We start from the raw sequence: 24,057 nt of genomic DNA on the forward strand, positions 1-24,057 counted from the left end.
TAGTAATAATAACCAGCTTCTGCTTATAGTCTAACATTAGGAAGAAAAACAACCTCACAGAGACGCTATCAATTCTTCAGTAGTCAGGGTAATTATTACCAACAATTCATACCACAGCTAGCACAGCAAAACTCCCACTCTTACTGTATTTAACTTTTTTTTTTATTAAGGACAACAGATATCTTTTCTCATATCAAAGCCTAAAGAGGGAATTACCAACAAATTCTGGCACATAATCACATTCTTTTAAAATACACTATTATACATCATGAGATCTCTGAAACCAGAGAAGTTTCTGTAAAATTCAGACCACATTATTTCAAAAGGTTTGGAGTGGAAGGACAAAAATGATAGTATAAAAAATGATAGTACAATTACAGTCAGTGGCAAATTGATTGAAAAAGGAAGCAGGAATACCCTATGATGACAGAGCATTTCCTGAAATGCAAATCAAGACATCATGTTGTATGAAATGGTGTCTGCTCAAGCTTTTAATAAAAATAGGAATACTTATTGCTTATTTATTTTGTTGGATTGTTGCTATATACAGAGTATGAAAATATATTTATTGGGTTACAAACAGAAAAATTGAGTATGGAGTTTTGGATTTCTGACAATGCTATTCACTTTGACATAACAGGGATACTAAACAGGAATGAAGTTCCGCTGACAGTTGACTAAAAGGAGTTAGCCACACGAGGCCTAAGAAATGACATTAACTGAATTTTTTTTAAGAAATAATTCTGAAGGTAAGTGTTTAAATTAGACTTCTGGACAGAAAAGAAATACTGAGTTCTCATATGTATTATTCATTATAGAAGAAGAGCATGATAGATTCTTTCCTCAGTTGAAAATATTATTAAAAAGTTGCTTAAATATATCAAATGTAAAAGCTTTTTTTTTCCTTTGTAAAAAAAGTGTTACCTTTTACAAGAAGGTCACATTGTTTCACTGGCAGATGATGCTTACATCAGTGATGTCATGTTTCAAACTTTTCAGGGTTTCAGTAACAATGGTATAACCCTTAAGATACAGATATAATCCACAATCAAAACATAAACCACAATCCAGCACAGACATGACACACTACTCATGGTGAGGAAAGTATTGTAACATAAACAACTATTACAAAAATATGCAAAAATTATAGTTTAAATCTTAAATTTGCACTAAGGAATACCTCACAATATTATAAAAACCAGTTCAGACTTTGCTTTGTCAATGGACAAAACAACATAGCTATACTGGGATGCCACTGTGCCTCAGGTACCCGTAACTTAAGTTTTAGTGATTTTGGTCTTGTAAGCTTAGACCTAACATGGTAAGTGATTAACAAGCTGAACAGCCTCAACTTTGTGTGATTTCCTCCACAGCTACACCATTCAGTTACTCTGCAAAGTTCAAAAAAACAGGCTTTCATAAACAAAAATACCCCACTATTCCACCATTCCAGTTTGTCACTTGTAGACAAGAACTCTCTACCAAGGAGGAAGGTGATATCTCCTCCCTTGTGGATGTCCTGATCCTCTACCTGGAGAGAGTAAGAGAGAAATTAAATACATTTAACGAACATTAAAACAGGAAAACAAGGGTTTATTAACATATAGCCTGCAAGAAAAATTCCATTTATAGACATTTTAAAAGTACATGTCCCTGTCCAGTTGGTGTGTAATTATGGCTAGTATTCTGAGATCTTGGATGAAGTGCATGGTGGCTCTTCTTAAAACTCTTGGGTGACTGTAACTTTTAAACCTAATCCAATTAACAGGTTGGGATAGTGAATCTCATCTGTGGCTGGTAGATTTGACTGTATGAATTTTGGTAAGGATAATACACTATTAAAACCAGACATAAGCTATATTTACAAATATTTTCATAGTGGTTTAAGTGTGCCTGTGCGCAATACTGCTTTAGTTAGAGTCCTATTAGCAAAGCAGTACTCACAAAATAAATCAAATCTTTTCTCAGCACTGAAGTTCTACCAGGTCCCATCTGCATTACAGTTCTACCAAAATCCCATCAATTAGAAACTTGCTTGAAAGCAACACCAGTGTGGAAGACTTAACTAAGTATTACCAGCAGTTATGTGTTTTACAGTGTGCTAAGACTGAAGTGAATGTACTCTTTTGATGCAATTACAATTCTGTGAAGAAACAGATAATTAACAGTGATTTCCACAATTCTTAATGCCTAGTTTATTTTTAGGTTCTTACAGAATGAGTAACATTGTGATGTAAAGCAATGTATTAGTGGTCTTAATTGCCAATTAATGAAGTTTGTCTACCAATAGGGTATATGGGCTGCGGTGTGGTGTTACAGCCACAAACCTAAAATCCATAAATTATCAAACAAAAAATATTAAGGGAAAATCTGCCTTCCTGAGGCTTAGATGTCTTGCTCTGAGTAAAATGGATGTGCTTTTATCCATTTGTAACACACAGCCAAGAAATTTATGGAGAGGAGTTAAATGAGTAAAATTAAACAAAAAAAACCTCCAACCCTCCCAAAACGCAAAAAAGGAGCCACAGCTGAATTCCCTGCACTCAAAATACAACTAGAGGATGAGCTGCTTATTACAGCAGCTGGTCACTATTGACCATAAAATGAAGGACACCTGAGTCCAGTTCTTGTTCTGCCTGAGAAGATTCAAGCCATCTTCTCAGAGAAATACCACTGCTTCTTGGGTTGATGCTTGCTTGGTGGAGGCACTCTTTCCTCCACTAGTGAAGCTGAGGCATTGTCACAGAATTCTTAAACATTAACTGATAAGAGAGAGCAAAGGCTGCTTAATCATTATGTACACTCCTGACACAGAAGATATGGGTCCCATGGTTACTGTTCCATTACTTTTTACTGCATTTAATCCAATGATATATATATTATATGCAACAGCAGGAGCCATAACAGTGTACCATGGAAAGGTACATAGAGGATGGGATAGACAGATATCAGCAATATTACTAGGGAGTTTTATCACATAAGCTACCATGAACAGAAACCAGCTACTTTTTAGTTATTTTTCCTCTCTCTTTGGTGAGAAACACATATAGCAGATACAACAGTTATATAGAGAAGTAACCCAAATACCTGTGCTAATATTAGCAAACTTAGGAAAAGAATTTGGTCAAAATGAGTCATGCCAGTTAATCACTTTAAAAGGAGCTCTAAAACATTGCAGGGCTCTTTTATAAGGACAGATGTATTTTTCCAATAAACCTGTTTTACTTAAAAACCAGGCAATTTAACTGCAGTTATGGGATCATGTTTTAAAGAGTGTCCTGAGAGTAAGAAATACGTCTAGCGTAGAAGAAGCCAAGGTGTTTAAATGATGCTAAAGAAAAACACAGCAGCAAAGTTACTGTAGAACACACTCTGTGGAATATACCTAGCCATAAGATCTCTGGAGCTGACCCCTGAATATCAGGTTTCTTCAGATGATCAAGAACTGGTAACAATGACCAGTTTGGGTTTTGTTTATTGTCACCATACATACTCTATATTTTAGCTTTATGTTTTACAGAGAGGATCAAAGAATATTATTTGTGAATCAAATGATATTATCTTACTCTGAAGCATTCAACAGTGGCAGCTGAAACACATTAAAGACTTCATTGTGTCTATTTATTATTTATATTTCCTAATCACATCACTGATCTTATTTGAAAACCTCACCTGGAAACATAAAGAAATTCAGGCTCTGCAGGCTTAATAAATAATTTATGTTTCTTAGACACCTCTCTGCCTTTTGCTTAGTTTCTTTAATCTATGTGTATGTGCTTTAATTCACAGTGACGAGGAAGTAAAATTGAATTAAGTCAACTGAACAGTGCTATCCACAGTGGTGTTTCCCTGAAATGTCTGTTCTTTGCAAGAAGTGAGACTGGTGAATGACTTAAGATTAATGCCAAAGCAAGACAGAACTTGTATTTGTATCACTTAGGCAGTGACCTGGAAGCAGAGACCCTGATCTAGAAAACCACTTAAGAATGTGCTTAACTTTATTCATATGCCTGAGCGTTTTGTTGAAGTATGAACGAGATCTGCAGCTAAAGACTTCAGACACATTTCTGTGCAGCTGTGCCAATGTGTTTTAAGAACTATTACAATTTTAAACACAGTTCATCTGAGACCAAGCATGAAAATTACAAATACCACATGAAGGCTTATTTCCCAGAACACTCTAAGTAGAAGATGACTGCAGATTATAATGCTACATGCCACCTCACCCTGCAGAGTTAGTTTTTGCAAGTGGCAACACACAACTGTGTAACTGGTGCAAGTTCTGTTGCTGACTGCTGTGAGGTAACCGCAAACATAAACATGAACTGCAGGTACACACAGAGCTGTTATAGTGGTCATGTGGACAATTCCAATCCACAAACATATATCCATTTTTTACCTTGGGATTGCAGATGTCTTTGTGTGAACCCCCTCATTTGGTTCTGATATGGAGAAACATAATGACTTCTGTGTGGCTGTTGGAACCTGGGATTAAAATCTCTTTGTTCTCTTCCTGAAAAACAGTATTCACTAAGCAACTCTGACAGTATGTAATATTAAATGAAGAAAAAGAGAGAGACAGCATATTCTTTTTCAGGAAACAGTATTTCTTAGCTTTGTGCCAAAATACTCACACACAGTTATGATTTTTCCAAACTAAAGTCAGCCTAACAAGCATGGTTCTTGTCCTCATTTCCATCTATGCACATCATGATTACAAGCTGTTAACATGTGTATTTAGAAACCAGATCAAAATTTTATGACACAGATTTGGAGACTGCAGTCATTAAAAAAAACAGAAATCTCTCTCCAAATTGGAATCACAAATCATAATTAAAATGGTTAAATATAGCTCTCAAGGAAAAGCAGATGCTACCGAGGTCTGGTATTACAAATCACCAACAGATATCCTCAATTTTGAGTGTCCAGCAGGAGCTTGTTGTAGAGCCACATCAGAAGTACTGCTGCCACATAATGCAAAGTACTGAACTAGCAGAAAATCATTCCGCCTGTTGTAATTTGCTCAAGGAATTCTGAAGGGGTAATTTTTATTCTCACAGACATTAAAACTGATAATCAGGTATTAGGCAAGTAATAAATATAATATGAGCATAAACACTGAGATTCAGTGTAAATTATTCCAAAGTCTCAAAGCCTCAACATTCAGGCTGATCTGTGATTGAGGTTAAAAACCTTTTAGATGTCTTTTTTCCCTTAAAGAAGTAGATCAGGTAGGGAAAACAAATTTGCGAACTGAGTTCTCTAGCAAACTGAGCCATGAAGCTGGGGGAAAAGAGCAAGAATTTAAACAAAAAAGCACAGTTCTTCAAATTACCCAAAAGCTCTCTCCTATTTTGAAATATGTCAGCAAGTCAAATAAGAAGTATTTCATCTTCAATGCCTCACTCAGACCTTCAACTATCAATGTTAAATAACTCCCCTGAGGGAATGAAAGAAAAAGCTGAGTCATTTATTTTCTCCTATAAAAATATCCTTAGTCACTGAATAAATAGTGATGTTTCTGTCAATGAATTATACTTATTTCATATATCTCACTAACTATGTACTTTGATGGAAATATTATTCTATGTAAACTTGGGTAATCAAATTTACATAAATTGCTAAAAAGTGAAATATTTTCTTAGATCCATTCATTGCTTCTTAGAGAAAGAACTTCAGATTTACTTAGCATGATGGACTGCCTGTATAATTGCTGCTGCTGCTGAAGGATAATATAGCTCATTAATATATTAACTTCATTGAGAAAATTCACACAATGCCAACCTGTGTTAAATCCATTCCCTCTTGGTCTGCTCTGTATCGTTCTGTTCTTTGCCATGCAAACCTTGCAAATGAAAGACTTCAGATTCAGGAAGGGAGTGTACAAAGACTCCTGCAGAAAACACAGTTAAAAATCAATGACTCTTCTGCTCTTCTTTCTTCAGCTGTAGCATAAATTAAACACATATAAAACAATTGCAAGACTTGTCTTAGCCACATTTGTGCACGCATGAAGGTGGTAGATCTGGTTCACACTTTTACAGGAAATAAAGTTTGAACATTTAATATTAAATGTCAATACTTGAAGGGATGAGTAAGAGTGCAGAGTGCAGAAGAAATGCTTCCCCTTTTCTCAGTGAAGTATTTTTTCCTTCTCTGCTGACATCTGTAAATCCCTTGCTATCATATTCTATGACCTTGCACCCGTAGATACACTTAACTAGACTTCCATCAGCAATACCACAGGCAGAGATGGTTAAAGCCTCCAGATAAGACTGATGAACTCATGGAAAATACACCAGTTAAAATCAGTCTATTCATCTCATATATTAGAAACAAAACTAAACCCAGTAACACATGTGCCCCAACTCTTGACTGATAAATCATACCTAAGTCTAAAAAGAAACAGGGGACTTATATTCAAGTGTTTACCTTGTGCTGTCATGAAAAATCCTACTGTCATAAGGACAAGCTGAAGCAATTTAAGGATGCAATACTGAGAGATGAGATACATCCTTAACTTTCTCTGATTTCTGTGAGATCTGAAAAAGTGACAGTCTTATAATGTATTTCTTATTTCTTGACTGGTACCAGGCATGTTTGATTTACTACACAATGAAGAGAATTAGGAAAAGAGAGTTTTTAGAACAATAGAATAATTTGTGATTTTCATAAAGTTGAACTGATTTTTACAGGATGGCAATTCCTTTTTTAGGAGCAGGAAGGAGAGAAGAAAATGACAGGATAAGCTAAAAATTGAATAGGTAGCAAGACTGCAGTAACTAGAGAGGTTTCCTAAATTAGAGGTAGAGTCTGATTCCCTGAACCCTGCTGAAAACTTCCCTAATACATTTTTGAGTCAACAAACCTCTTTAGAGAGACTTAACTAAAACCCATAGATTTTAAAAAAAATTTATTTTACCACAAAAACTGGGTCCAGCCTGTGAAGAACACCCTCTAATGAGAAAAACCTTTCATTTTATTCTTGGGAGAATAAATTCAGAATGTATGGAGGCTGGATAAAAGCAAGCTCAAAAAAGAACAAAACATATAATTTATACCACCCCCATGACGCAATTTGGTTTTAATTTAAAAAAATCAATCACGAGCATACTCATTAGTGAGAAGCACAATAAAAAGGCTAATAAAGTGATAATATCATTGCCTCACTTCTTTATGAGACAATTATAGGCAATTTTCTATGTGGATAAACAAACTAATAAGATTACAGTTTTGAAAAACAGAACTAGCATAATATGAGCTTAGCATAATTTTTTAAAAAAACAAGATGGCACTAATTTTATTCTTATCAGAACCTGTCCGATTTTTTATCTTTAACAGCTGTTATGCTACAAAGAGCTGGGCTACACAAAAAGTTGCCCATAAAAATATCAACTGTATTTAATGTATACATTTTCTTCTTTTGGTATAGGAACCTGTAAGAAGCAAACGCTAAAATGTTCAATATTTTTGACATACATGTAAATATTTAACCAGGAATGTATTTCCATCGTAATTGTCAGAAACCTATTAATTGCATTCAGAAAAACACTGATTCTGAGATTGCCTCAAGTCCCTGAAGTAATGTAACTGTCCAGATAATAGAGAATGGACCCTAAGAGTTAGGAGACATGCACTGAACAACCAAAGGAATAACTTTTTCTTCTTATTTTAATTTTCCAGAACAAAACATCCCATGCAGAATAACTTTTTTTTTCTGAATACAATACTGTCACTATCACTAGATTTATAGTGCTCAAGGTTAGATTGTTAACAAACAAGTGCTGAAAGATCTTGGCTTCCAGCAGTACATTAAGCTCTGCCAGGAACTAAATGCCATTTTTATTTATTAAAGTTGAACTTATAATAATATGAAAACCCAATCACATATACTTGTTGCCTTGCCAGTGTTCCCAGCTAAACTGGCATCTCTTGGCAATTTTCACCAAAACAGATTCTTGCCTCAAACTGATAAGCTGGAAAACTGTTTTATTAGTCTGGGTACATATCTCAGCCATATATGTACCATAAAATTGTACCTAAAAAAGAAATAGTATTTTTCCTCACAACAGAACAGTTTATCTGGGGTTTGTTTAAAACAGATCATCAGGCTTTTAAAAACCCTAACCTAGATATTTCAGTTGATGAAGCAGATTTCTAACTCTGTTCTAGGAAAGTAAGATCTTTCTCCATCTTCATTATAGAATAGAATAAAATAGAACTCCCACACTAACACAGGATTTTAGAATGTTAGCTAAAACATACTACGTAACACATTTAAATATACCTGTATCAATTAATGTAAAAGTTGCACAGATTTAAATATGTATTGTCAAATTATCCACTAACCTGAATTCTACCCAAATGGAAAACAAGTATCAATTTCCCAAAGATCTGGATACTTTTACATTTTCCCATTTATTCTTTAAATCCTCTATTGTTTTGCAAAAGTCCTGCATGAAATTCCTGGATGAACCATTCGCCCAATCCAAAATCTACTGAAATCAACAGACCAGTTAATAGGAACCACAGGATTTGGATAGAGGTTATGGTCCTAATCATATGATTGAACACATATGGAAAGCATTATTCTCCTCCTTCATGCTAAAAACATGTTCATTCCACCCACCCACAAGAGCTGCACTCCTCATTCCAGATCAGCATGGTATGCTGGACACAAAATCACATAAGAAAACCAGTTATACAAAAACAACTAGCATTGATTGCATGAGATTAAAATAAATCAAAACTGAAACCTTTTTCTCTGTAATTACTTCACTTTAACCTCAAGTGATACATTCAGTAGCAGGTAGAAGCAGAAGCATTTCAAAGGTAAGATTTTCAAAAGTAATTAAATGATACAGGCTTTTCAGACACATTAATTGCAAAAGACACATTAACTGAAGGTCTTTAGAGCTACAATCCCAGATGGGTACAGATCTACCCAAGCATCTCTCCACATATTGTGTGCTGGTGGGGCACGAGGCAGGTCTGGTTTGAGGCTTCACCAGTGCATCAGTAAAGTCTTGCACCGAGTCTAGCTGACCCTACCTCTGAGACTGGACATGATGCCACAATGCACAGTGCTCAGCAGGCCCCTGGTACCTCCCTGCCTGGACATGTTTGAAATCATACTGGTCTTTTGATAACATAGCATGCAAAATCTTATAAATCCCCAGATTTTTAAGATAAAGTGGGACTGAGAACTAAAGAAGTACTTAGAGGTACTTGGTGAGATTCTAGAAGAAATACCAGTATTTACCTATTCTAAAAGAATGTACCTTCTTCTGATTTCCAGTTCCTCTTTGAATTTGCCAAACCTTCATCTCAAAATTTAGGTTCCTTAAAGCCTTTTAAAATATCACTCTTAAACACTTGTTTTTTAAAAGGTGCTCTTAATATGTTGCTTAAAATCTTATGGGAGAGAGATCTCATCAATATCTCAGTACTAGAAAACTACTGCGGGCATTTTCATTTTTGAAATTGACAACTACGTTCCTTCTAATACTTTTTGAGTAGTGGGAACAAAAATAAAGGTAAAATTACAGCTTCCTTCATAAGCTCGGTACTTCTACATTTTTTAAAAATTATTTTTTGTGGAGAGAATCAAAAAAGAATAAGAAAAATAAGAAAAATACAAAGAAAGGGGAACAGTGTAAGCATGAATATTAAAACAACAAACAAAATAGACAGGTACATTTTTACAAAGACTGCAGAACTAAAAGGAAGTGATTATTTACATTGCCTTCCAAAAGTTCCTCCATGGAACAACATCGATGTGACTGCTGGTATTTTTCTTGAAAAAGTTTTCCATCAAACAGTGCCCAAGGCATCAGATCATCCATCCTGAACGGAAAGCCACAGGCACTGTTGGCCATGAGCAAAGTCGTAAGGCCACGGATGAGGACAGCACCCAGATGTACAGCCCTGGAGTCCACTTGAGCAAGCTGTGAACACACACACACACACAAAGACAGGTTCTCACAAATCAAGAAATATGAGCCATTTTACCATCATCTTACCATATAAACATGCAAACAGCAGAGAAAATTATCAACTGTCCCAATGTTGTGACAATGATGGCCCTCTACTCCACAGCAGAATTTGTCTGAGGATTCTGCATCTAGTTTTATTCAATAAAGTGAAAGAAGTGAATTTTAAAAAAATACAGCATCTCATTCAATTTTTAAGACAAACACATTCAAAATGTAAATGGAAAGAAAAAATAAATGGCTCCATAGTACTTTTCAAGTATTAGCAGTTCTGCAGGAAAAAAAAAAAAAGTTCTTTTAGTGGAATGCAAAACATGAACTGGGAGTACAAATTGATGTGTACAGTGATCCACTGACCTTCCAGACTTTGCTTACCCCGGAAATGTTACAGCGTTTACAGATCATTTAAATTGCAGCATCTGACAGAACAAAGTTCATTGTATCCAAGGTTTTATTTTAAACACTCTAGAATTTCCTTTGACAGTAATCTGAAAGTCAAATTATTTCACTTCAACCTGGATGGCTCCAGAAGAAATACTGGAATCGTGTGACAACATTTAGAAAATGTAAAATGAGAAACTCAACAAGACAATTAAAACTCACAGCCAAAATAAACTCCATGGGTGAATTTAACATCCTGTTGTGGCAGAGGAGAGCAAAATATAAAAGCCTTGAATCCAGTATGGGGAAAACTCTGATTTTAAGTACTGTTTAAACAGCACAAAGCTCCTCAGTGGGCAATGCCTTTTCCAGTCTGTACCAAAGCTGTCTGTCAGGATCAGGAGAGATTTATAACAGTGTGGTCATCAATACTGTAATCTGTGGTAGTTGTTGTACCCTTACAGTATAAATTATACCACAAATGGAACAGTATCCAAAACACTGCAGACCAGAAAGGGCAAAAAGTGACTCAAATTGTCTTAGTCCTAGCTTCTGGAGGGCTGTGAATTGTTTGTCTGAAATGAAATAGAAAGGGTTGGCTATTATTACTACATCTTACACCTTGAGAGATCTCCAAAAGACTTAAAGGTATGAACGTACACCACCAGTGCCATATGTTTTAAAAAATGACAAGTAGTAGCAAAATCTGTGAAATGTAGTAGCAACAAACCAGAATTTTTCCTTCCTAAGGTCCACATAACAAAATCAGGAAACCTTTGATAGCAATAAAGAGCTACAAAGTTTCTTCCAAAAATGAAAATCACAAATCATTTGGAGAATAGAGGCAGACCCTAGTGAATGAGTTAGGTTTTCTGCACTATTATGCAATGAGCTAAGTTCTGTTGTGTAATTTCCCTAGGTGAAGCTGACTTCTGTGATGGGGCTCTCCCTAACCACAGACAAGGGGCAGTAGGGTTCTGTTAAGCTGCCTTGAAGATACGAGGTGCATCTCCACGGGCTGCTCTGTAAAATCAAAAGCAAAAGAAGACTCAGATATGAAGATGCAGGCAGGGAGATGCCAGGCAGGGAGGTTTAGAGCCCTCTGGGAAGAACAACTTCTGTCTCTAGCAATTCCTGGAAAGGCATCGGGCTGGCCACCAGGGCACTGACCCACATGACAGTCAGTAGCTGAAATTCATCCAGTGCAGACAACTGGAGACAACCACTGACATCCAGACAAATGCAGCCAACACAAGCTAATTTCACAGAATTGTACCATGGTTCAGGTTGAAAGGGATCTTAAAGTTCATCTAGTATCAAGCCTCCTGCCATGGGCATGGGCACCCCCCCACTAGAATATGAGCAGTCATTTAGAAAATGAAAGGTCCATATTTTTCTGATTGTGACACTTTATATTTGAGTAAGGAGACTCTCCTCTGCCCTCCCTTTAAAACAAATGTATTTTCAGTAGGAGATCATGCCATTGAGCTGCAGGAAGTTACTGCCTCCAGTTGTCAGCTACCATTTTGCCAGCTGAGACTAGTAACTACATGCACACTTGTAACTCTCTTGCTCTGGCAAGTAAAGCAGGGGTTTGCAATCTGTTTAACAATGCTGAAGGGTACTTGAAAGAGGAATGTGGTTTAAGTGAAGCAGTATTCATACTAAAGTAAACTGCTAGAGTGCACACAGTCTCTCACCATGTTGCAGCTGAGATTCTTACAATTCATTTCCTAGATTGTTTCTGATCACCAGATCAAATCTTAAGACCTGCTAAGGAAATGTGTTCACATCATTTACAACCATAGCTGCGTTATTTACAGTTAAACTTAAGACATATTGACCAACAAGATAAAATAACGTTGATGGGGTCAGAGTGAACAATTAGAAGCCTTTATTGTCTAGAGATATTGGTCCAGAACTTTCCTTAAGAACCGTAGTATCAGGGGGTGGAGGATCTGTGTGTGTGTTTGTGTGTGAAGATATCAGGTAAGGGTTGGTGTTTTAATGAAAATTAATATGAGCAAGACCAATGCAAGAACTATCCACAGTGATTTCTTTATTTTAATAGGACAGGAAATACATTCACTAAAGGGTAGTTTCTGTTTTCCATGTCTGGCAATTAAAACCAAAGAAAATGAAAGCACAGTGAGTCTGTAACCATGAGGCTGTGCACATGGCAAACCACAGAGTTGCCTTGCCATGGGAATGCTCACAACTGCTTGGTCTCTGCAATGTTAAGACATCATGATGAGAAGTGGAAAATTCCAAAAGAAGAGAAGTCTTGTCTTGCAGGGCATTACACCCTAGAGATTACTTCCTTTTGGAAATTGTGTCTGTTCTTTTTACCATTTCTATAAAATCAGGACCCCAGTGAACCACGTGAGATACAGCCCTGTGATCTCACTGCTGCTACTCCCACCACCAGCTGATGACATTTGTGAGAGAGACACAGGGAATGTGTGAGAACTCTTACACCAGCTGCCTGTGATGTGCTACTGCTGCTGAACCTATCAATGGCAGCTCCCCACCCTCCCAGCACCTGGGGGAAAAGATAATTTTTTCCTATTTGGCAGCATTAATTGAAGACTGAGAACTCAAAACTTCACAGTCCTCTAGCATCATTGCAGGCAGCACAGGTTACTGATATCAGAGACTTGATCAGCTACTTGAAAAGAGCAAGAGAAGTGCTACAGCACCCACAACACTATTTATAAAGTTTTTTTCTAACAATTTCAGAAATCTCTTAGCTAAAAGACTTACAGATTTATCTCATATCATCGAGTTCAGGCCAATCTCTGTGGCTGTGTGCATGTGCATTGGTGACAGAAAAAGGCTTGGCAAGGTGGAAGGTGTTTGCTCACAGCAGCACTTTGGAAGTCTAGACTGAGAGACTGCACATCCTGCTGAATAGTTTTAACTTACAAGAAGAGAAAATACATGGATCTTGTATATGGAATGCAAATTTCCAGTTCAAATTTCATCTAATGAAATAATAATTTAAAAAAAAATCAGGATGTAAAAATACCTTTATGTTTGAAGGAAATACTTTTAGTCCTCTGACTCTTCTTTGTAGATTCACAGGGATTTTTTTGATAGAGGTGTAAACCTTATACTATGCATTTTGAAAGCTACACAAACTATTTCCAGAAGCATACTAAAAAAACTGTTTGCCCTTCAACTAATTGGAGCTTAAAGGCTTGAAATTCTGTCAAAATGATAAATAGGTTCTATGAGAGTTGAAATGTGAGGGCAAGTATCTGAACAGGACAGATGTCAACAGTCACAGCAAAGCCATCTCACCATCTGAATTTCTTGTAGCCAAGGAGAAAAGGTATGATGACAATTTCACAGTTCTTTATTTGTGCTACTTTACATGTCCTCTGTGTCTCAATGTACCAAATACAAGATTTCATTTAAAAACTGGTTCTTTTAGTAGGATTTTCAACAACACTCTGGGTGTGCTCTTTTTCAATACAAAAAGTCTGTACTAATAATTGTTACTTAGGTTAGAGTTTGCTTTTTTCCTGTTCTGTTGCCTTCTTCCTGTGATGAAGTCAAAGACAGAAGATATGACTATGGCTAACGTTTTGATATAGACATTTTAAAAGAAGAAGCTTTAAAATTACATAAGGCATTTCTCCCACTTCTCCCTTCCTTACCTCGCCCCCCACGTACAAAAGAAGGTACCTGTTTTTGTGATAAAAGGGAAAACACAACACTCAAGGACAGGTTCATATTTGATGATTCCTGGTTAAAATGTATCAATTCAATAACAATAGTTACAAATCAATGTAATTTGTCCCATGCAATAAACTGCTGGAATTCAAGTGGTAGTGATCAAAATCTGTGTACTTGTGTAGTTTAACCAGTTCCTTTTAGATCCATTTGAACTCGGTATATTATCAGTATTAACTCCCCCAGCAGCCACCTGTGTCTTAAATGATCAAATATTTAACCATAGGCAATTTGTGCTTGAGCAATAAAGGCAGCAAGTAGATCCTATCTCACAAACTTGTCATTAAAACAGTAAGGCTTAGCTTTGCCTGAGAGCACTAAGGCACAGTGTGTTCTAAATATAGAGAGATGAAAGCTCAGCTGATGACAAGTCTTAGCAATGGAAAGCATCACTAAGCAACCTCAACCCAGAGACAGAGACCAGACTGTCCTGCCTTCAGCCATTAGTGTAAATTCCCAGTGGGAGCTGGAAAGGATGCTAAACTCCCTGCACACAGGAGCTCTATTCTTTGTTCTTGAGAAAAAGATAACCTAAACAGGTGTGATGTTGGTGAATTACAGGAGTGTCACCCTGCACAGTTGGGCTGGTGAAATAGGGCTTTTACTAGGCATCACTCAGTTTTAGCAATAAGCTGCTGAGCCCTGTCAGACTGAGGGGGGAGAAGAGCACCACTATTTTGAAAACAGACTAAAGTTTATTCTGATAAAAGATTACGGCTTAAATTAAGTTCTTCCTGCTTAAACAAGGTGTGTGCAAAGGAAAACAGGGATTGAAAAGAGATCCTATGAGGGCATCGGCTGCAACAGAAACTAGAAAAACCAGTTTTTAAACACTTCTAAGACTTTGAAGTAAATATTTAGCTATAAACAACCCAATTGTTTAGTATTTATATGTTCAGGAAAGTTTATTTACTGGGTTTTATCAAGACTTTGTTGTAAAATGATACCTCTCTGTGGAACAACACTCATATTTACATTAAGCCAAAACCACTACTGAACTAAACTTTAAAAAAAAAAAAAAAATGCTTTTACCATTAAGCACTCTGCAAATAATAACACTAAAGTACAACTGCTAACCAATTTGCAACTAGAAAAAAAAATTCCTTCAGTTCCAAAAAGATTACATCTCATTTCTTGTTTAATTTTCAGAAACAGTTGCCTTTATCAGAACTGTTAATCATATCCACAAAAAACCCCAGCACAAGTGACACTTCTGTGATAATGAATTTCACAGTTAAAAAGTTTAGTCCTCTCAGCTTATTTATTCAGTTCTGCCATGGACAGCACATTAACACCTGCAGAAAGAGTGAAATAACATTACTTCTCTTATTTTAACCACAACTGCTCAACTCTGATCTAAAGTGCTAGTGAGAGTCCGCAATACCTCTGACATCTACAGAATGCTGACATCAATTTTGGATTATAGTCACCAGGTTAACCATCTGACTGTAGCCTAGCCAGCATCCATATCCCTTCTACAAAAGTGAATGGATTCATTCAGATTTTGATTTTTAGTGTCTTAAATATTTGCTCATGTTTTGGTGACATACTTATCCTCGAACCTCCTCACATTTCCATCACATAGATAATATTGAATTTAGTTGGTAGGAAAAGACACTTTATTTTTTTTTTGACTCTGAAAATTCTTGTAGCCTGTAGCAATGTCTCCCTTTCACATGGATCCCCTAATAAAAGTGATGCCACAATAAAGTTTCATCCTGTTGAGCAACTTAGAGTGCCTTCTCCATCTTCCCTGCTGTCTACTTAACAACCAGCAGCAAGTATTGCTCTCCTAGACTCCTACATTTCTGTCAAAAGCAGCTGAAATTGGCCAACACATTCAAATGTTATTAGGGGACACAGAGAAGAAAATTAGACAGCATGCAAAAGGTTATTTCTCTCCCAGTAACTTTCCGTTGTAAGCCTTCAAATACAAAACTTTTTCCACTCTTACTTTCTGACACTCACTATGTATTTCCGTATTCTACTCTACAGTGTCTAGCTCCATTGTCAAAATCTTCAAAATGAGGGTCTTCAATTGCTGCTGCCTCATCCTGACCACAGTCCTGACCTAAAGTCCTTATCCACACCTTAATTCAGTGCTATTCCTTTGTTTAATTACAGGACTGGTCCATGGAACACAGTTTTAGATGTAAAAATTCTGCCACCAACAGAACTACTCAGCAGAGTGTGCTTGGCTGCCTTTGCTAATGCAGCAGTCTGTCCTTCCACAGCCTCAGACTGTACTGGCAAATGACAGCTGGTTAGGCCTGCAACTGCTCAGTTCACTGCTACAATTGTCCCAGGCTTAATTAGCCAAGCTTAAAAATTAGTATTCTTTATTTTCCTCCCTAGATTCAGAGTGGAAGTTCAAGATTTATTCAATTTTCCTAATGTAGGACCACCTCCTCTCTTAAGATGTTTGAGTTTGTATTTCTCAAGGGTCTGATTTATTTCCCATTGAAACCAACAGAAAGATCAGTGAATTTCAGCAGAATTAATCAGGCAAAATTTAGCATATCCGAAGCACTGCAGCTTTCAGAAACATTATCACAACTGTTATTCATGTCATAAGCTCTTCAAATAAAACTGTCATTGAACCAAGATACCTTGTGTAGAGAATTCCAGTAGAGCAAATATTGTTTGCCAGTGCAATATAGGTTTTGTTGTCTTTTTTTCCCCTTGGGTTTCTTTGTATTGCAAAGCAGCTGCACAATAAGATTGTTGATACTGCGGTTCACCCTTTGAAGTGATAGGTCCACAGTAAACAGTTCTGGCTAAGTAGTTTTCTAGGTGTTAAATCCACAAGTTGAGGAGGAAAAGAAGAACTTGTCTGCTTCTATTTCATGACAATCCCAAGCTCCTAGACAAATCAAATGAGTCACACAGCAGCATTTCAGCTGACCTGTGAAGGGAACTGACAATCTGCAACCTGTGATCAGGTATGTTCAAGGTAGCAGGATTTCATTTGTAACTAAGCTACAATAGAGTATCCACTTCCAGAACACTTACTCCTTTTGAAATGGAAAATTGCCATACACAGCTTGAAAGCTGCTGCCCTTTTGGCACAAGAATGCCAGCCCTGTGCTATGGTTTAGTTGAATACATACAGAAAATTAGAGTATCCTTGTTTGGTGCACAAGGCTGTTGTATAAAGATTTCTGAGCTATTCAAGAACTGACTACAAATTTAGGTTTTAAAGAAAATAAAATTATTTACAGGTAGTATTCTACATTTTCTAGTATTAGCACAGTATTGGGGCAAATTAAAAATAAACAGGAAAAGAGTTTATATGAGAGTAACTTGGCCATTTTTAAAGACTTATTGAATACAGAGAAGAATGATGTTTTAAAGAAAATGCATGCTCTGTAATAAGCTCAACTTTGGCATTGCAGCCCTTTAGCCCATCGCAGCCCTTCAGGACTCTGCAGGCACTTTGCTGATAACATTTCAGCCTCAGGAACTGATCTGCAGCCATTTTAAAACAAAGGGTACCTTTTTTTTTTTTTTTTTAATGCAGAAGGTGCTGTGCCAAAATAAACTTCCTGCAGAACACCACTATGCTTTCAGCCTCCTGTAATTGAAAAATACTGCTTACCATTGCTCCTAGCTTGAACTATTCCTCTATTGTACTGAAGCCTCAGGGTACAAATACAACATAGAATTGTATGATTTTGCTAGAAAGTTAAAAGCACTGAGCAGGTTGAGGGACGGATTTCTAAAAGTGTATTTGCAGGGCTCTGCTTTTATTACATTCGCAACTAAAGCTCCCACTGAGGAACTTACAGAACTTAAGTCCTAGCATAGTAACATTTTTTACCAAGACGTGTTTGTGTATTCTATACAGAGAGAGTATACAGAGAGTATATAGAAAACTATTGCTAAATAGGAAAAGATACTCAGCTATCCATTATCCATTTATCCTTGCTAAAACCAATACCTATATAGCTTTGTACCTGGCAAGAAACGGAATGTCTCTTTTTTAAATCTATCAGGATAATATATAGCAGTCTAGATGAATGTAATACACTTTTTTAGGTAATGTGCATAGTGCTAGTGTGACTCTAGACATGCTGATGAGATTACTAAACAACTAACTAAATTTCTCCATAAATGACTAATTTTCTTTGGAGGTAATACACAACTACCTTTACACAATTGGTGTTTATTATCCCTGTATGTTCTTTCCTCATGTGTAACACTGGGGTTAGAATGTCTTAATGAGTGATGATGTCTTTAGATGCTACAAAACAAAGCTGGCAAGGGATATCATAATGTATTTTTACCACTTTTCTCTTAACACAGCTCCAGTTCTTTATAAAAAGTTCCTTCAACCACATCTCAGCTGTTTCTCAGTGACCATCAAATGAAATAACCCCAAAACAAAGTGAAGGGGAGGAGAATATTTGTATGACATAATTATTAATGTTAACATAATAAAAGTTCATATTTACACAGCAGTTTTGGCTAAAAACCTTGTATTAGTGAGACTACTGCTGCATGACTGTTACAAGCAACAACTAAAATACAAGAAAGAACTGAACAATTCGACCAAACTCATAGGAAAAGCAACAGATAGGAACTGGACACTGTCTTGACTTTTAATCCCTGGACAATGGCCATGTCAATCAAGAGTACACTTGAAAAGAAAGGGAACAAATCAGTTCTCGGTTAGCCTTGCTGTTTCTGATATCTTCCAGATGAACATTTCTACTGTGGTGATTTGAAAACCTCCAGTACGTCCACCAAAGCACCGTAACCATACGCCTAAAAATGCATCCACCTCTTTCAAAGTGGCCCATTTCAGACAACACTGGGCTTCTCTGAAGCTGCACACAGCCATCTGCTCTGCAGGGAAAGCCTGGACAGATGTGCAGCTCGCATTCCTGCTCAGGCGTGACAGAGGCGCGTGGGCAGGTGCGGGCGGCCCCGAGCAGATGACGGGCAGGTGCGCGCGTGCCACCGCTTCCCGACAGCTCCACTCCCTCCCTGCTCCAGCCCCTGGATGTCACCTGCCCTGGGGACACAGGTCAGCCCTCAAAGGCAGTGGGGAGCAACCCCACCTACGCCGTGCAAACACCACCTCCAAGCCTCGTGGGCCGCTCGCTCCTATTGAACTCAGAAGTAAACGTACACTTTGACCAGCACAAACTTGGCAGGAAAATGTCAGTTGATACCAGAAATATTTATTTTCCCTCTCTATAGTAAGTTATCTCTGGTTTTTTCAAAGCTGTCAGTTTGCTTGATATTTTGGGAGAGCTTTATTACCCTCACTACTAATAACCATGTTTCACTTCCTGCAATATTATTTGGCATGGATTAAAAATTAACAGCAATTTTGTTATCTGAAATTCCAATGTGTCTTTTACCTTAAGCATCCTGAAATATTTTTTTAAGCTATATGCCGTCTAAAAGCAATTTATAACTGAAATATTGCTGCTATTACCATGTTGTTGAAACCTTGCTAATTATGAGCTACAGGACAGTAAAGGGGAAAACTCACAGAAACACACAGCAAACTTACACAGTTATGCAGAAAAATGCAAGACCATCATCCACAAAGGAATAAAAATCCTCTTTTTAAGACCATTCCTCAAAACCTAGTGCAAGATTTTCTGCCTGGGCAAACAGAACCCACCTAAACAAATGAATATTTTTCACAAAGAGATGACCTATAACTCAGCTCTCTACAGCTACCTGAAAGGAGGCTGTAGTGAGGTGGGGGTTGGTCTCTTCTGCCATGCTTTAAGCGAAAGGACAAGAGAAAAATGGCCTTAAGCTGCACCAGGAGAGATAAAGATTAGATAATGGAAATTTTTTTTCACTGCAAGAGTGGTTAGGCATTGGAGTAAGATGTCCAGGGAGATGGTGAAGTCACCATGTCTGGAAGTCTTCAAGAAGCACCTGAAGGTGGCACTTGGGGATGTTGTTTAGGGGTGAATATGGTGGGGCTGGGCTGATAGTTGGACTAGATGATCTTGGAGGTCTCTTCCAACCACAACAATTCAGTGATCTAGTTATGCTATGGTTTGTATTTGTGCCAATTTTATATAATAGAATTTTACACAGCTACGTGAATTCTTGTACTGGGGCTCACATCAACTGCAAAAAATGTTCAGGGAAATAGACCCTGATAATACTAATAAATACACCAAATTTTGCCAAGAAGAAAATGGGGAGAGTGGGGCAGAACACCAATGTTGTCTGCAAGTTGAAGAGGTTAGTAAAGCCTAAGATTTCTTTTTAATATGCTTATAAACCAACAGCAGCAAAAAAGGTAGAGCTAATTGTCCGTTGACTAAGTAAACTTCCCTCAGAACTTCAAAAGATGCTTATAAAAATAGCCACAAATTTAGAGATGGGTCTTTGAAAAGTGCTGTAAGCAGTGAGGAACTACAGCTCCTGAAACATAACTGTATTTGCACTAAAGCTCGACCCATGTAAGTGCAGTGGAACTGTTCCATTTGGACTGATTCATCATTTAAGACTATCTTGACTATGAGAAGAGTATTTCTAATTTTGAACAGGGACTGAACCAATCTCAGCTTGAAATCACATCCCATACTGCTGCACTTTAGTTCCAGATTAGCCCAGAACACTGAGGAAACCTAAAGACCACAGATGAGAAAATGGGCTGGGAAGCAATGCCAAGATCAGCAAATCACCTCAATCCCCCCGTTATCCACCACCTGCCAGTTACGATCTTGCCTATAATTTTTAAAATACTTTTTGACAGATGCAAATTTTGAGGGAATATAAACCCTGATTCAGTAAAGCATCTGGGAATGCACTCAAATTCCATTTTAGTTAATACTAATGTACATCACAGAAGTAGGTCTTTTGTATATAAGAAGGATTTTATCCCAAAGATCTTTACAATATTCTTACTTGCATGTTATCTTTTACTCAATCCAATGAGACTTCAAGTAAATATTAATTAGGAAACAGTCACACAGACACAATGAACATACACTCCCTGGGGGAAAAAAAGGATTTTTTCAACAATCATATTTTGAAAAATAGATTTGGTGTCTGTTTGAAAATTATCACACATAATGATGCTGACAAACATAGCTTGGCTTGCCAACACATCAGGAGATTGAAATTATTGAGTGTTCAGAATCTGGATATTACTTATGCTTTTCTGTCTGCACAGCATAGAAGAGCAAAGACAGAAAAGATGTAGCAACATCCTTCTTTAAATCTGAGAGATCCCAACCAAGACACCTATTCTGTATGTTTTATGACTCTAAAACATATTGCTATTTAAATGGATGTGGCCAAGTATCCCTCAGGAAAATATTCAGAGAAAAACACCTTGTGTAAGATTGGTATAATATGAAGGTAAACCAAGGTATAAATCCAAGGTGATTTTGTTTCCATGAGATTGTACAATGAAAAACACTCAAAAGTTTTATGCAACTAAAATTCTTGCTACAGGTATTTCCAGCTTTCAAGCTAGTTAACTAGTTTTCTGAATATTTGTTATTATTATTAGTAGTGTTCCAAAAGCAAATTAAGTAATACCTAATACATATTGTATGAAAGTCTGTTTGCAAACAAGTTGCAAAGACTCTCTGAATCTTATAATTTCATCTAAAATGATTGTGCTCATTTCACATTAGTAACAATTTTAAATAACAAAAAGCTCTTAAAAAACGGAAATAATATATTTCAGCACTTGACTGTCTTATACCTCATATGCAGCCAAACTGCACCTTTTACAGGTGGTACAAAAGATGTTATTACTCTTAAGCAGATATTCTAGCATAATGGGACACTTTATAGCAAAGCTATAAAGGCTTTGCAAATGGCCTAAATTCCAGCAGTAACTGGAATTTACTTCCAGCAGTAACAGGTGCATGCCCACCCATGCACCTACTATTAACTTTGATTTTCTATTTTCTGACATATATTTCACTTTTAAAATAATTTATCAGGACCCAACATTCATCTACCAATTTCCAATTTGTATTTCCTTTTTAACCAAATTTTTCCATCTCATCTTTGGTCAGAACTTTCAGAAAAGATGTGATTCACACATCCAATACTAATTTTTCATGTAGTCACATATTTAGAGAAAGCTTAGAAAAAATGTAATTGTGTTTGTAAGTCATTATATTTTTTCCTGTTTGGGGAGTATTTTACATGCATTACTGGTGAAAGCTGACCTGAAATTGCACTTGTAAACAACCAGGGCTAGCACAATACAAGAAACAAATCTGGAAGCACAACTGCTGGTGTCTCTTTTTCTCTGCAGTGGCCTCAAAGTTAGACTGATGGCTCTCTGGGCTTTTTGCCAACACCACACACCAGATTAAAATAGAAAGAAGGGAAATAGACAACCTGGGGTCCAAAATTTAATTCTGACCTTATGTATAAGCTCTATGGGAGGCTTGGGCAAAGTAGAATGCTAATCTACCATAAAAGGGGGGCAGCACAAGAAAACTAGAAAAAATCTAACCATAAAAATGTCTTTTCTATCATGTGCACATTTTGGTATTTTGAAACCATCAATCTTGAAAAATAATCAAATCTTCATGTATAAACATTATGTTATTCTCAGAAAGTAATATTTAATGTACAATGTAGTTACATGTTCACAGCCCACTTTCTTTCAGCATGAGATAAACTATATTTTTTATGGCTTTAACCCACTTTATTCAAAACATAGACTTCTCTGTTCCATAGACTTTTGGGTTTATGGATCTCATTAACTATGAAATATGGACAGCATATTAGAAAGTAGATTTGAAAGTGAAGGCTGAAACTCTGTCTTCGTTCCATCAGAAAGAGCTCTATTTATACTTTCTCTCATATTTCATAGTAGAAGTTAAGTATTCTGCTAAAACATATTTACTAATGGACTTCTTTACAGAATGAGGGAATTTTTTTTTACAAATCAAATTAGTGTTCTTCATAGAACTGTTTACAAGAAATAATTCTTTTTCTACATTTAAATAATACTATAATGTTAAGTCCAAAATGGCAAATGAGAAAATATCTTCATAAAAGTTGGCAGATGCTGACTAATTTTACCATAACTTCCTTGGAAGCTCTGTGATTAAGCTGTTTCTAGGGATCAGTTTTAACTTTTCAATGGAAAATAAAAAGTATGGTAAACAGATTAAACTCTATTCCTGACTTCTTACTATATACTCCATTTATTAATCAACTACATGGTACTGTAATTCATTGCACTGGACCCCTTGATTTTAAACACAAATATCTAGAAAACTAAGCTGTTAAATACCTATTGATACTTTATTCACTATTAAAATAACTCAATAACTCTACTGAACATAACTCCATTTTGTAAAATGACTAAATAAACACAGTAATGAGTAGAAACAATTTAAGCTATTCTGAGATGGGATTTGGAAAATAAAATGCTTGAATGGTAATTCTCAGAAAGCTTGCTTTATTGATCATTATTCTTAGAATATTTGTATAAGACATTCTGTTTATTTAGTCTCCTGCCCTTTAAAGAGAGAATTCCCAGGACATTATTAAATTCTCTATTCTTGATACAGTTTGACAAGACACAGATACAGATACAAATACAACTGAGAAACAGCAACATTTTTCCACAGGGAAAGTCAAGTGATCAAAACACAGGAAAAGAGGTTAATTTGAAGGCAATGAGGGAAAGTTTTGAAACTTTTATTTATGTATTCACAACCTCAGAAGAGAAAGAGATCGAGATCTTTCCTCACTATTCCCTTGAGAAGGATTTATTCTGGCTCAAACTATTACCAAAGGCACTACCTTGAATTTTGATAGAATAAGACAAGGAGCAGATCTACAAAGTGGCCTGGTACAAAAAGTTTCATTAATCTTGTGTTGGTTTCTAGCACAGCAGACAGAAGGCATTGTGGGACAGTGCATGAAGTGCTTATATAAGCAGCAAAGTGACATAACTTTGGAAAGCGCTTGCCAATGGCAT

The 24,057-nt window shown here is 36.6% G+C and overlaps 1 protein-coding gene across 1 annotated transcript in view; it reads right to left on the reverse strand.

The window, feature by feature from the left end:
• Positions 1-473: 473 nt before the first annotated feature.
• Positions 474-24,057, reverse strand: part of FAM120B (family with sequence similarity 120 member B) — a 47,368-nt gene continuing 23,784 nt past the window's right edge. Inside the window, 4 exon segments of the mRNA XM_066315764.1 lie at positions 474-1,531; positions 4,400-4,513; positions 5,785-5,893; positions 9,741-9,947. Coding sequence (XP_066171861.1) covers positions 1,479-1,531; positions 4,400-4,513; positions 5,785-5,893; positions 9,741-9,947 — 483 coding nt within the window. The 3' untranslated portion in view covers positions 474-1,478.

This window comes from Sylvia atricapilla, chromosome 3 (assembly GCF_009819655.1).
Source record: "Sylvia atricapilla isolate bSylAtr1 chromosome 3, bSylAtr1.pri, whole genome shotgun sequence".
Classification (NCBI taxonomy): Eukaryota; Metazoa; Chordata; class Aves; order Passeriformes; family Sylviidae; genus Sylvia; species Sylvia atricapilla.